Source organism: Sceloporus undulatus, chromosome 4 (assembly GCF_019175285.1).
Source record: "Sceloporus undulatus isolate JIND9_A2432 ecotype Alabama chromosome 4, SceUnd_v1.1, whole genome shotgun sequence".
Taxonomy (NCBI): Eukaryota; Metazoa; Chordata; class Lepidosauria; order Squamata; family Phrynosomatidae; genus Sceloporus; species Sceloporus undulatus.
In genome coordinates, this window is record NC_056525.1 from 47,184,636 (window position 1) to 47,198,292 (window position 13,657).

At 42.0% G+C, this 13,657-nt stretch overlaps 1 protein-coding gene across 1 annotated transcript in view; it reads right to left on the bottom strand.

Moving 5' to 3' along the window:
* IGFN1 (immunoglobulin like and fibronectin type III domain containing 1) overlaps nucleotides 1-13,657 on the bottom strand; it is a 58,773-nt gene that overhangs the window by 20,088 nt on the left and 25,028 nt on the right. Inside the window, exons 6-13 of the mRNA XM_042464282.1 lie at nucleotides 10,851-10,895; nucleotides 10,653-10,698; nucleotides 9,620-9,797; nucleotides 8,598-8,714; nucleotides 6,280-6,451; nucleotides 3,560-3,832; nucleotides 2,468-2,770; nucleotides 40-2,349 (exon numbers count right to left, since the gene is read on the bottom strand). Coding sequence (XP_042320216.1) covers nucleotides 40-2,349; nucleotides 2,468-2,770; nucleotides 3,560-3,832; nucleotides 6,280-6,451; nucleotides 8,598-8,714; nucleotides 9,620-9,797; nucleotides 10,653-10,698; nucleotides 10,851-10,895 — 3,444 coding nt within the window. The remainder of the gene's footprint in view (nucleotides 1-39; nucleotides 2,350-2,467; nucleotides 2,771-3,559; nucleotides 3,833-6,279; nucleotides 6,452-8,597; nucleotides 8,715-9,619; nucleotides 9,798-10,652; nucleotides 10,699-10,850; nucleotides 10,896-13,657) is intronic.

The following is a 13,657-nucleotide window of genomic DNA, read 5'->3' on the forward strand; positions in this document are numbered from 1 at the left end:
GACCACCAGTGCCTGCTCCAAGTGGCATGCCATCCTTGCCATAGAGTCCACCAATGCCCCCAGAACCACCAAGACCACCAGTGCCTGCTCCAAGTGGCATGCCATCCTTGCCATAGAGTCCACCAATGCCCCCAACACCAACAAGTCCACCACTCCCTGCTCCAAGTGGCATGCCATCCTTGCCATAGATTCCACCAATGCCCCCAGCACTATCTACTCCACCACTGGCTGATCCAACAGGCTTGCCATCCTTGTCATAGAGTCCAGTTAGTTCCCCAGCACCACCACCTTCAACTACAATGTCACCTTTGCCATGAAGCCCACCTGCTCCTCGAGCAGTTCCTGCTGTACCAGCACCAACTCCTCTTAGTACACCTTCTCTCCCATGAGGTCCATCTAATCTGCCCACAGAACCAGGTCCACTGAAACCACCTAGCACTCCATCTTCACCATAGAGTCCTTCACCACCAGGTCCACCAGTGCCTGCTCCACCTGCCATGCCATTTTTCCCATAGAGTCCAGCTGCACCCCCAGCACCCCCTGCTCCAACTAGCTTACCATCATTGCCATACCGTCCAGCTAATCCTCCAGCACTGCCAGAGGCACCAGTGCCATCTAGCATACCATCCTTGCCATAAGCACCACCTAATCCCTCAACACCACCCGTTCCAGCTAGAATGCCATCCTTCCCATGGAGTTCACCAGGTCTACCAGAGACTGCTCCACCTGGTGCACCATCCTTGCCATACATTCCACCTAATCCACCAGGCCCACCATTGCCTGTACCAACAAGCATACCATCCTTGCCATAAAGACCTCTTCCTCTTCCTCTAGCACCACCAGGTCCACCAGTGCCTGCTCCAACAGGCATACCATCCTTTCCATAAAGCCCCCTTGATCCCTCTGGACTACTAGATCCGTCTATACCATGCAGTCCACCAAGTCCTCCAGTGCCTTGTCCACTTGGCATACCATCCTTGCCACAAAATCCTCCTGCTCCTCCAGCACCAGCCAGCATGCCATCCTTCCCATAAAGACTACTTTTTCTTCCCATCCCAATACCTGTTACAACTGGTTTGCCATCCTTGTCATAGAGTCCAGATACTCCCCCAGCCCCACCTGCTCCTCCAGACCCACCTAGCATACCATCCTTTGCATAAAGACCTCCTACCCCACCAATAAAGCCAGGTCCCCCAGCACCTGTGCCAACTCCCCCAGCACCACTTCCTATACCATCCTTCCCATAGAGTCCACCACCTCCTCCAGCACCACCATATCCAGCTGTACTTCCTGCACCTAGCATACCATCCTTGCAATAAAGAACATCTATTCCCCCAGCTCCGCCAGTACCTCCTCCAAGTGGCATGCCATCCTTGTCATAGAGTCCACCAATGCCTCCATCACTACCAAGACCTGTTCCAACTGGCATGCCATCCTTGCCAAAGAATCCATTTTCTCCTCTACCTCCACCAATCCCTCCTTCAACTGGAATGCCATCCTTGCCATAGAGTCCTCCAATGCCCCCAACACCCAGAGGTCCACCCATGCCTACACCAACTGGCATGCCATCTTTACCAAAGAGTTCATGTACTCCACTAACACCAGCAGCACCTATCATTCCATCCTTGCCATAGAGTCCACCAATGCCTGCAGCACCACCAAGTCCAATGCCAGCACCATCAGGTCCACCTGTGCTAGCTCCAGCTGGCATGCCATCCTTGCCTTGAAGGCCATGTAATCCTCCAGCACCACTAGAACCACCTGCACCACCTACTCCCCCAGAACCACCAGCTCCACCATTGTCTGCTCCAAGGGGCATGCCATCCTTGCCATAGAGTCCACCAATGACCCCAGCACCACCAGGACCACCAGTCCCTGCTCCAGTTGGCATGCCATCTTTACCATATAGTCCACCAATGCCCCCAGCACCACCAGGTCCACCACTGCCTGCTACAAGTGGCATGCCATCCTTGTTATAGAGTCCACCAATGCCCCCAGCACCACCAAGTCCCCCAGTCCCTGCTCCAAGTGGCATGCCATCTTTACCATATAGTCCACCAATGCCCCCAGCACTGCCAGGTCCGCCAAATCCTGTTCCAACTAGCCTACCATCCTTGCCATAGAGTCCATCAATACCTTCAGCACCCAGTCCACCAGCTTCTGCTCCAACTGGCATGTCATCCTTGCCATAGATTACACCAGTGCCCCCAGCACCACCAGGTCCACTAACACCTGCTCCACCTGGCATACCATTCCTGCCATACAGTCTTCCAATACCATCAGCATCACCAGGTCTACCGGCCCCTGCTCCAACTGGCATACCATCCTTGCCATAAAGTCCACTAATGCCTCCAGCACCACCAGGCCCACCAAAACCACCTAGCATACCTTCCTTCCCATAGAGTCCTGCAACTCCTCCCATATCACCAAATTCAATAGTGCCTGCTCCCCCTTGTGCACCATCTTTACCATAAAGCCCCCCTTTGGCTATTATCATCACCAGCCATGTGTGCCTCCGTTGCAGAAAACTGACCCACCCTCCCATCTTTTCCGAAAGATCTATCCATTCCCAAGGAGCTATACTTTTCTGCACTGCCATCTTGGCCTTTTTTGTATTGGCCATCTTTGCCCACACTGGCATCAGCAAGATGATCTTGATCCTCATGCCCTTCTCCCTGGCGAAGTTTCTTAGCACGGTCTTCATCTAATAGTTTGCTCTGCAGTCCAGCTTTATCACTATCTCCTTCAGTCTGTTTTCTCTTTCCTTTTGCTGCATTATGAAAATAATGATAGTTAATTGAAAATGTAAGGCCATTTACAGGATATTAATGTGAGAATGGTGACTGCAATTTCCCTTATGATATAAAGTTGTAAATGGAGATTCACATTAATCAAAGAAACATTATTCTACCCAAATTTTACATTCTGATGTTGTGTGGATCATTGTATTCTGTATCATAGTAATATGTAGAAACTGGGGTCTGTTTGTTGTTAAATACAGGGGATTTACTTGTTTCCCATTTTCAAATAGCAGCTGGAATAATAACTAGCAGTAATACACATGGTATGAGCCCAGAAGACGCAGGAAGTTAAGGCCACTAAATTAAATGTCTTTAACAAAATTGATGAAGAGTGGATCTGTCAGTGACCACTAGCCATGACAGCAAAAAATGGAACATCATTATTCAGGTTGTTGCTGAAGCAAACAACATTGTGCCACTACTGTTTGAGACATTTTGCTGCACCAGACAATTTTGAAAAATGTTTCTGCAATTTAATAAAATTCTCCATGGAACTTTTTTTTTAAAAAGCATATATATTAATAGTATATGTTAAACATGCAAAACAGCAATTCAAAAATAAAATCATTGTGTTACAATTTAAAGTGACAAGAGTGAACAACAATGGCAAGAAGCCTAAGGTTTCTTCCAATATCTCCCATTAAAATCAGTTTGCACTCCAGTGAGTTCTTAGATATAGTACTGTTAGGTGTTATTAGGAAAAAAAATAGATTGCATTGGATTATATTGTGAGAAATCAAGATTAGATCACCACTCACATTCAACCTCAAGCCAGGCACTTGAAGTACGCCTTCCGATGTCAATGGTGTAAGTTCCTTTGTCAGAAGGCTGGGCGTTTTTGATGACTAGACGGTGAGTTAGGCCATCATTTGAGACTGAAATCTCATATTTGTCATTTGATTTTAGTTGATTTTGTTTGTGAAACCAGACAGCATTGTGGCAGGGTTCATAGAGAGTACACTGAAAGACAGCATTTCCTTGCTCGTGGCATCTCGCCTCACCAAGTGGGTAGCGAAAATATACTGGAATGTCTGCAATACCAAATGGATGGTAAATAGATATAAAACAGATTCTAACTATAGGGCAGCTTTGAGAGACTAATTTAAGATGAAAGGCACACTGATAATGCCAGTTGTATTCAGTGATGTCTGGGTTGGCTCTGTGCCTTTCAGAATTATCCAACAAATGCTAAAACGTAAACCAAACCTTCAATTCCAACTGTGCCTCCAAAGCCCTCTGGTAGGAAGTGTAAGTGAAAAGCAGGAAATTAAGCTTTTTACTTATGCCAAAAGGAAGAATATTTTCATAACCTATGGAGGTTACATTACAGTTTGTAAGGTGGACCATATAATCAAGACAAATAAGGAGCTGGATGCTACTGTGGATTTTGTAAACATTTAAAAAAAACCACGAATGGCAAGCTAATGTTTTGGGAATGAAATAGATAAAGCTACACCACAAGAAACTAAGACTGGGTTGTGAAAGACATATTTTTGTTTAATTATTTGCTTTGCTTTGATATTAAACTCTCATTCATTTAGTCATTCATTGGTTAAAATCACATTCACTTTTTGTTCTTATTTCATACATTTTCATTATTCCCATTTGTTTGCATTTCCTTTCAGTGGGAAATTCAGCTGCACTTCTGCTCCATGTAACTTTATTTCCTATCCAACTGACATGACATTTTCAGGCCTTCTGCTATGTCCCCAATTCATTGAACCTACCAAATTTTAGACACACAGAGAGAAGAGGGTACAAAGGTAAACAGAAGCAGTTAATAAACATCAGATTAAGGCTGCATCCACACAGCAGAAATAATCCAGTTTGCCACTACCTTAACTGCCATGGCTCAGTGCTATGGAATTATGGGAATTTGTTGTGACACCAAATGTCTCACAAAACCTCAGTTCCCAGAATTCCATAGTACTGAGCCACAGCAGTTAAAGTCATGTCAAACTGGATTATTTCTGCAGTGCAGATGCAGCCTAAATCCACAATTCTTTTTCAAGCCAGTGAAGCAGAAAAATCCACCATCACACTTACATGGGATCATGGATTAATTAGAACTTTCCCCCATGAGTCCACCCCAGCTGACAATTGGTTGGAAAGAGAAGGCACAAACGCAGTTGCCACATTTGCATCAGAAAGTCAACAGGCAAGGTTCTTAAGCAAGGAAGGCTAAAGTACAACCTATAGGCTGTGTGCAACCTCCAGAGGAGTTTTTGATTGATCTCTAGGGCTCCCACCAGAATTGACAATTACTTTTGACTATTTTTTTTTAAAAAAACTTGTTTGCCTCAAATGGCTTCTAGAGGATGTACAATTATTATTATTATTATTATTATTATTATTATTATTATTATTATTAGGCCATTTTAGGCCAAGGGGAAGCCTTAAAAAACACTTTCTAGTCATATCCTATTGTAAATAGCAAATACAATAGTCACTTCATATTATAGATTTTTTGATCAAAGGAGGGTCCAAAAATGTGGCAATAATTTTTGATTTTTTCCCCCAGAGGGATGTAGCCTTCTGGAGAGGAATATTACTGCTTCCTCATCTTCAACAGTTGCCCATGTCTGCTCTTAAGCATGATAACAAGAAGGAAATCATAGGAAAAATACCAGCTGCCAGTTTGACAGTTGCAAAAGAAATTTGTGTAGTGGCTTCCTGGCATATGTGTGGCCGTTTCATGGGAGGGGATATTGTACCCAGGTGCCAATTGGTCTGTTCAGGCTGTTGCTCTACTGAGTGATCAGGGAACAACTTATGTAATGGGACACCTCATTACACAAGGTTGTAAAATACACAACCTGTGGATCAATCAGGAATTATGCTGGTGTACTGCCTCAGTAGGATCCTGGCTTTTGTGTTTACTATCAGCAAAGAGGGAAAGTGTCTGTGGAATGCCAGAGAGTGGAAGAAGCAGGATTAAATAAGAACCAAATAAAAAAAATATTTTAAAAGGTTTCCTCAACTTAAACAAACACACACCACAGCGCTTCTTCAGTCTGTGCCATAAAGCTTTGATTACTAATGTTTCTATTTCTATTGAATCCATGATGTTTTGTTTTCTCTGAAGGCATCTTTTCCCAAGTAGCCTTCTGGCAGGAACAAACTTTCTAGAATGCTTGAGAGGCAATATAATGACAAAATGTGATCTCATGGAAATTCCATGAAGAGTGCTGGCCATGAAAGTGTCTGTTTTTCCCTTCATTTATTTTTTCCCTACACTTCCTTACAGCTTCCATTTGATCTCTAGTGGCAGCTAGGTGAAAACAAATGGCTAGAAAATAAGTAGTAAATAACAAATGAACATATGACATTCATAACTCATCAGTGAATCTAGCATTCATTTCTTCATAGTAACAGTTGAAATGAATGGATCCCATTTGTTTCCATATTTCATTTGTTACACTACAAATGCACACTCTTATTGGGTTTGGTGCACCAGCTCAGGGGCATAAAGCCTTACTTTCTGCTTCCAGTTCAGTGGAGAAGATATCTACATCTTCTATCTTGATCTGATATACACCGGCATCTTCTGGCTGCAGATCATTGATGGTAAAATTGTACTTTTTGCCAACCTTTCGCAAGCAATGCTTTATATTGTCACTGTCCAATCCAAAATTGATCATTTCTCCATCCTGAAGGTAGCAGGAGACAGAAGACAATGGGTCATCATAAAAAATACCAATATTGATCATCTTAAGTACTGAAAGTGAAACATGCTATGAAGCAGCCTATGATGTTTGGATGACCAAACCTTAGTTTAGTAGGTAGACATATGAATGCATATAGTGGGCTGCCAGGTATGCATGTTTTATTCTTCCTTTCAAAAAAGTGAGTCAGACATCCTCAGGATGCGGCGGCCTGGGGTCAAAATTAGGGCTCAGGAGTGTGAAGTATCTGCACGCTCCTGAGCCCTAGTACGTAGCGGTGGTGCCATCATAGGGGCCTCCCATCCACACGGGGGCCGCCATGATGATGCAAGTGTCCACACGTCACGGTGCCACACTTGTGTCATCAATGCACCACAATGCGCCAATGGTGGTGGCTGTGCACACCAAGAAGAATCTGCTTTTAGCAGGTTCTTTTTGGTGCAGAGGGAGCCCGCATGGTTAAGTTGCTGCAGGCTCCCTCAGGAGCAAAAATGGGCGAATCCAGCCCACCCTTTCGGGGTGGTCTGTCGAGCCCCTATATTATCCTGTTACATCCCAAATGGAACTAATAGTTAATGGCTTCCAAAGGATATAAAGCCATGGTTTAAAACTGCTTTAAAAGTCTGGTTTCTCTGGAAGTTGTTAATCAGGTTTTCCTGGTTTGAAATGCATGCGAAACTATGGACCCAAACAGACAGGCCAAAATAAAGCTGCTTCAGGTCACTTTGCAGGTATGCTGTTTAAATGCTGCATGCGTCCTAAGAGGCCAGAAGCTGTGCCAAAGCCACACTCTAGTCCTTAGGACTGGACTGGAGTGCAGCTTCTGGTCTCTTAAGATGTGTGTGTCATTTAAATAGCATACCTCCAAAGTGACCCGAAGCAGTTTATTTTGGCCTGTCTGTTCGGGCCCTATAGTTAAGTAAAGACATTCTGGCTTGTTAACTCACTTTCACAAACGAAGGAGCAAAGCAGCTACACAATTCATAGCCAAAATAATATACTCTGAATACAGCTACAGCAAATCAAAGTAATGCCAAAGTGATGTTTGTGAATGTCTAGCATGCTATTAGACACCTTCTTACATATTAGTTGCAAGAAACCTACAGATAACAAAAATGCAAAACTTCTCTACTTCAGTATCATGGATGAGCCCCTTAGGAAAGTTGTACAATAGAAAATAAGCTAACCATGGGGTTCAGAAAATGAACAATATAATCTTGATATAGAGAGTTTGGATAGTCTGTTGAATATTGTGTGATCAATGGTTCTCTTAACTGGAAGATTTGAAGTGTCTCACTTTTATTTTAATACCTCTCCCTTCTAATATTATCACGAATATTAATACTCTCATGAAGAAAAGTTTATGCTGCTGGACCACAGTATCAAATCTGCCACAAGAAATTTTGCTACCTGCAGTGGAATAGCAAATGATATTCTCACACACTCAAATGAAGGTACCCAAACCAACCATGAGTTGGCATGTGAGTTATAAAATCATACAAACACATCTGCTGATTTCTAGTAATAAAAATATAATGACAACACTAACTAATAATTTTCTGCCATTCCATTAAAAAAACAACCCTAAATCTGCTGAGACTGCACTCTGCTTAATAGTAGTCCCAGCCCTGATTCTATCCTTTACCCAAATTTGCCACTATTGCATCAAGAAGTGTGGTTATCATTTCTCTGTTGTGCTCCTTGTGCTAATAGGGGAAAAACAGACTGCCCCGATAGAGTGGCTCCGCACTGCCCCTGGGAGTGCCAGATCGGGCCCGCAGCAACCGTATGCTACAGCCCCAATCCGGCACTATGCCGGCCCAAAAAGGGCCAGCAAAATGCCACTCATAGTTAAAGCATCAAAAAAGTCAGTCTTGTTGCGGTGGCAGCAGCTATTAGGAGTTTCTTTGACTTAGTACGTCTAAACGCTGCGCTAAAGACACACTCTTTTCTGCCCACCATGCAGTCAGGTGTTAGTGCAGCATCAGGGTGTGCAGCATGCGAATGCTATGCCCCCACTCTGCCCTGAAGCCGCCGGTCTGTTTAGCCCCCTAGTTTTAGTGCAGCAGTCCAGACTTATGTTTTAGTAAGAAACAGTGAGTTGACCTAGCCAGCCATTATTCTGTCTTACCTTGTACAGATAAATTCTGCTCTCTGGATTTTTCAGATCCATCTCTACATCAATTGAAGCATTTGCTTGCTCTTGATTTATTTTGACATGTTTTAGGTTTGCAATACTGTACACATACTGCAAAGAACAAGAAGTTGCAAACATATGAATATACTATGAGATTTCCAGGACCATTCCACTATCTAAACTGGCTACTAAAAGCTGTTCTGAGGATAACTGTATCATTACTGCAAAAGCAACAAAGAAATGTGACTCCTTTTCACATTTCTTGACAATAGCATTCTTTCTAAGAACAAAGGATTAGATTTAGACACAGTCATATTTGAAATGAAGCCTCTGTAATAGATTTCTCCCATTGATTTCAATGACCCTAGTCTAAGCATGACTAAGAGTGCAATCCTAACTGGCCAAGATGGTCAAGCAACAGTTTAGCATACACTGGTCTAAAGCCCATCTAGCTGGAAATTACTTAGGACTAGCTTTACCCTGGCCAAACTTTGTTCTGCTACTGTGCTGGCACGTGGTTGTGTCTGTAACCTGGAGGTGGTTTGGCTCTGGCATAAATAAAGCTTCTTCCTGTTCCCATCCTTTCTCCATCCCACTCTGTTTGTTTGTTTTTTGGCTCTTCTGACAGATTCTTCTAGTAGCAGGGCACTGAGATCAGTTAGCAGAAGAGTGTTCTGCTGGCAGAACGGAATTTCTGGTAACCTAAAAGGATTGTGCCTAATCCTAACCCACTACAACCATCACATCTTTGAGTTAGGTCATTCTGTTTATCTAAATTCAACTTGATGTGCTATGAGCTATGAATACAAACCCTGGGGAAGTGTTTCTTTATGGATGCCATTATAATTCCTAGACTCTTTGGGGGAAGGGGAAATCAAATTGCACTAGAACATTTAATCAACACAGTATCTTGAGGAAATAAATCATGTCATACCTTGTCCCTATTTGCAACATAAATGTGAAACATGATGAAAAAAATGCCTACCTAAACTTCAGTATCAAATGAATAGCCTCACCTGTGCCTGCTTGTCCTCCCTCTCCTTTCTCATCTCCTGAAGAGTTTTTAGCATTCCACGGAAGTCAACAACACCATACTTCAAGCAGATCTTCTCGTAATCCTTCTTGTCTGCATTCAGCAGTAATTGCCAGACCTGTTCCATATCAATTTCCTTCTTTGGAGCAGCTGTAGGTGTTCTGAGAATTAATCCAAGAACAGAAATCCAAATTGTATGTGAGTGGGAGAAGAAGCCTTTTTTAAATATAATTGTTTTTTGAAAGATGGAAGTTGCTTTTACTCCGATGTCCTTTTACATTTATCTCCAGCCTCACATCCCTCACCAGCCTTGCCAATGTACATACTACACTACTTGTCTTGTAGCTATGAAAGTTTAGAATTTTGTAGCATTTTGGATTTTAGATAAGGGAGACACAACCTGTCATTAAGGAAAGGAACTTGAAAATCAGAGAGAAAAGTTACAAAGGAGCTGCAAAACAGAATCATGTGTATAAGAAATCATACTTACAATATCAACTTCTGTTAAAAGACAAGCCATCACTACTATCAGAATCAAGAAAGATGTCTTTAATTGGATTTCATTTGCCAATATGTCACTGGGTGCAACAATTCACTGCATGGTTGGTGTATCGCTCGTGCGACCAGTCACAAAGGGAGTCCAATGGGATGGCAGCTAGGCAGGATAAGGGAGGTACTTGGCAGTCACAGGCAGTGTGTTTGTGTGATCATGTGCATACATGTACAGCATGTAATAAAAAAAATCAGTGGCCTGGCATGACATTGTGTTTTGTGGACTGCCTATGGGTGTTTGGCCTGCCTTGAGAATGGGCAATATGGACAGTGGGGGTTCCAGCTGATTCGAGAAAACCCAAGAATAGCCTCATTTTTCCTTTCCATCTGCTCAGCCCCTATGATGTCTTCTACAACAAATGTCCTGCACTTTAGTGTGGCATATCTACTTTTATTGCAGCACACAGCAATGGGTGAAAATAAATTAAAACAAAACAATGCAAAACATTATTGAAAGCACTCACCTTTTCTTTAATGTTTTTCTGAAATCCTCAATTTCCTTCTTGAGGTCTGTAAGGAATTTAAAAAACTGATACGTTGTGAAAATGAGGTTTACATAACCCAGAACTTAATAAAGAGTCTTAGTGTGGTTTACCTATTTTTGGCCCTCCAGAGTAATGTAGCCATTGGCTGAATTTTCACTGTGTAGCTGGTAAACTTACCTTTCTGTGGTGCAGCAGCCTCCTTTGTTTTTTTCTTGAAGCCAACTAATCAGTTATGGGAAGAAAAAGACAGAAAGGAAGAGAGGAAGCAAGAGGGAGAAAGAATTCTTTCATTAACAACATAGCTGTAGGAATGCCTTCTCTAAGCACTAGCAGTTGGTACAATTTTGAAGTTAAGCATACTCACTCCCCACATAATTTGAAAGGATTAAGTGTATAGGTCAGGTTCATGTTGACTGCAGTGAGATAAGTATATTTCACTTTCTGTTAGACTGACTGGGAAACCTGTTTGTTGTTTTTTAAAGTGTCATCTATATTTTTTCCCAAGGGACCCATTTAAAGCAGACCATTAACCATCAAGAATGGGAAATTACAGTTTAAGGGAAAGGCCTAATGGGTTTTAATATGGAAATGAATTTTCATTGGTGATTTTAGTGTAGGTCTAGGAAATATGTGGCCCTCCAGATGTTGCTGGGCTTCCTGCCCTAGCAGCCCTACCAAGCATACTGAAAGTTGAGGAATGCTAGGAGTTGCAAACTGACAACATCTGGACCATCATTCTTATCTCTGCATTAGTGGATAGGAACATAGGAAGCTGCCTTAAACAAAGTATCCACACTGAGTTCAGCAGGTCTCTGGTCTGTTTTGCATAGGGATGATTCCCATCATCTGATACCTGATACTGAAATTGAAATGTCAGAAACTGAACCTCTGATCATCCCCTATATATAAATATGTACTAATGTTTTCCATGTCAGCAGAACAGGGAATCAACTCTGAGTTGTAGTCTAGACTAAAAACAAACAAACAAACAAAACAGTGCTACAAACTCTCTTTAACAACATCTATAATCTTTAATCATAAACAGCCACATATGCAATGACTTCAAATAGGATATGCAACCTTTCTTATAAAATAGACAACTTTGCATCCGCCCTCCTAGTTTGTTTCCCTTTATTGATAGTTGTAAGTCATTGCATATTTCTGACTTTCTACTTAGTTGGTTAGGGTTTTTCTAATTGTCTCTTTTTCTTGGTTTTCTTTTTAATAATAATAAAATAAATAAAAAATTTATTTTTATACCGCCCTTCCGAAGATCAGGGCGGTTAACAACATAATAAAACACAACATGTACATTAAACATCAATAGTTAAAAACAGCTTAAACCTTAACGAGCTGACACTCGTTTATGCATATATTATTCTACATCTTCTAAACATTACATGTATTCTCGCTTACTTTTGCTAACTCTCTGTCTTTCTTAATTCATGGCAGTCTCCAAGTATCTCAGAATGTTTCCTCTTTCTCCCTTTGTGCATTCTCATTTCTCTGTCCTTTTGTAGTCTAGACTTTGAAGGAGCTATGTAAAGTACAGAAGCCTATTGTAATATCCTGCCTAAATGAGACTTTGGATTTTTTTGCACTGCCTCCAGTGCCCAACTTACCTCTTCCAAAGTTATGCTGATTTTATCGTGTGGACTTTTTCCTCAAAATAGCTTCCTGTTGCCTCCATTGTTGAATTCAGGTCCCATAACTCACTTTGTCAGCTATTTTTTCCAATTCCAAAACTTCCAATCTAGAAAAAATAGCCACTGAAGTGACTTATGGGCCCTGAATTCAACACTGGACGCAATGGGAAGCTGGTTTGAGAGAAAAGTCCATGTGATAAAATCAGTGTAACTTCTCAATTTGGCTCAATTTCAGAAGAGGTAAGTCGGGGCACAGAGGTGGTGTGATGAAGCCCTTTCTCTGAAGAGAAAGGGAAAGAGAAGGGCCCAGGAAACAAAGAGGCTGACAACACTGCCCTGGAAACAGAGCCTGGACCACACCTTATTGACCCCAAAGGTCAGGAATCAGACCCACTGCATCTTTCTAAATGTCAGAGACTCAAGAGGCAGCTCCACTAGCTCCATTCTGAATTGTGTGACACCCCTTCTTTCCAGAACTTCGGCTTTTTTTTTCTTTTTTTCTTTTTTTTTTACTTCTCTATGGTGACATTCTGACTGGCTTTGGATCCTTTTTGAACTACTTCTCATGATAATGCAAGGATTTACTGCAATTTAGAGGTTTGCCGTTATACAGTTAAAATCACATATAATTAGACAAATTCAATCTCTTCCCATGGACCATCAGACATAAGATAATTTTGTGTGCATCAAATAATTGCAAAACATTAATAAGAAATTTAGGCACTTTAGAAGATACATAATTATCAACATTAGATGGGGGGGGGGGACTTTCACAGTTGCTTTTTTTCTCAGACTCTTGACTGCATTGCCCACACTACTGCTGTCACAGACCTTCTGTATATGACCCTGGACTGGCTTGGTTCCTCCATTTCTTGTTTTCTTGAACCACAGGTGCACTTTCCTGATCTCTTATGTCACTGAAAAAGGACAGCTATCCTCAAAATACATTCAGCACATTGGACAGCTCTGCCAGGCTTCAGACTAAAACCTCCTAGAGTGAATTCATGGTCCTGCTGCACATGGAGGTCACCAACTGCCACTATGTTTACTACTGAGCTACTTTCCATGCCCTAATTATTATTGCTTTTATTAAAATACTACAGTGTTGTCCAATTAAGGTAAAGAAATATTTCCAGTTGCATGTAAGTGATTAATAAAGACATTCTAGCCCTTCTTCCTCTGATGTCATTCTTACTGTGCTGACTGGTAAATGTGCTTATGACTGCAGCCTAAGTAATCTATGCTGAAAAGCTATTTGCTGTTTGCTGTTACCCGCCTCGATCTTGTTTGCTGTTACCTGTCTCGATCCAATACAGGGAAAGGAGGGATACAAATAAA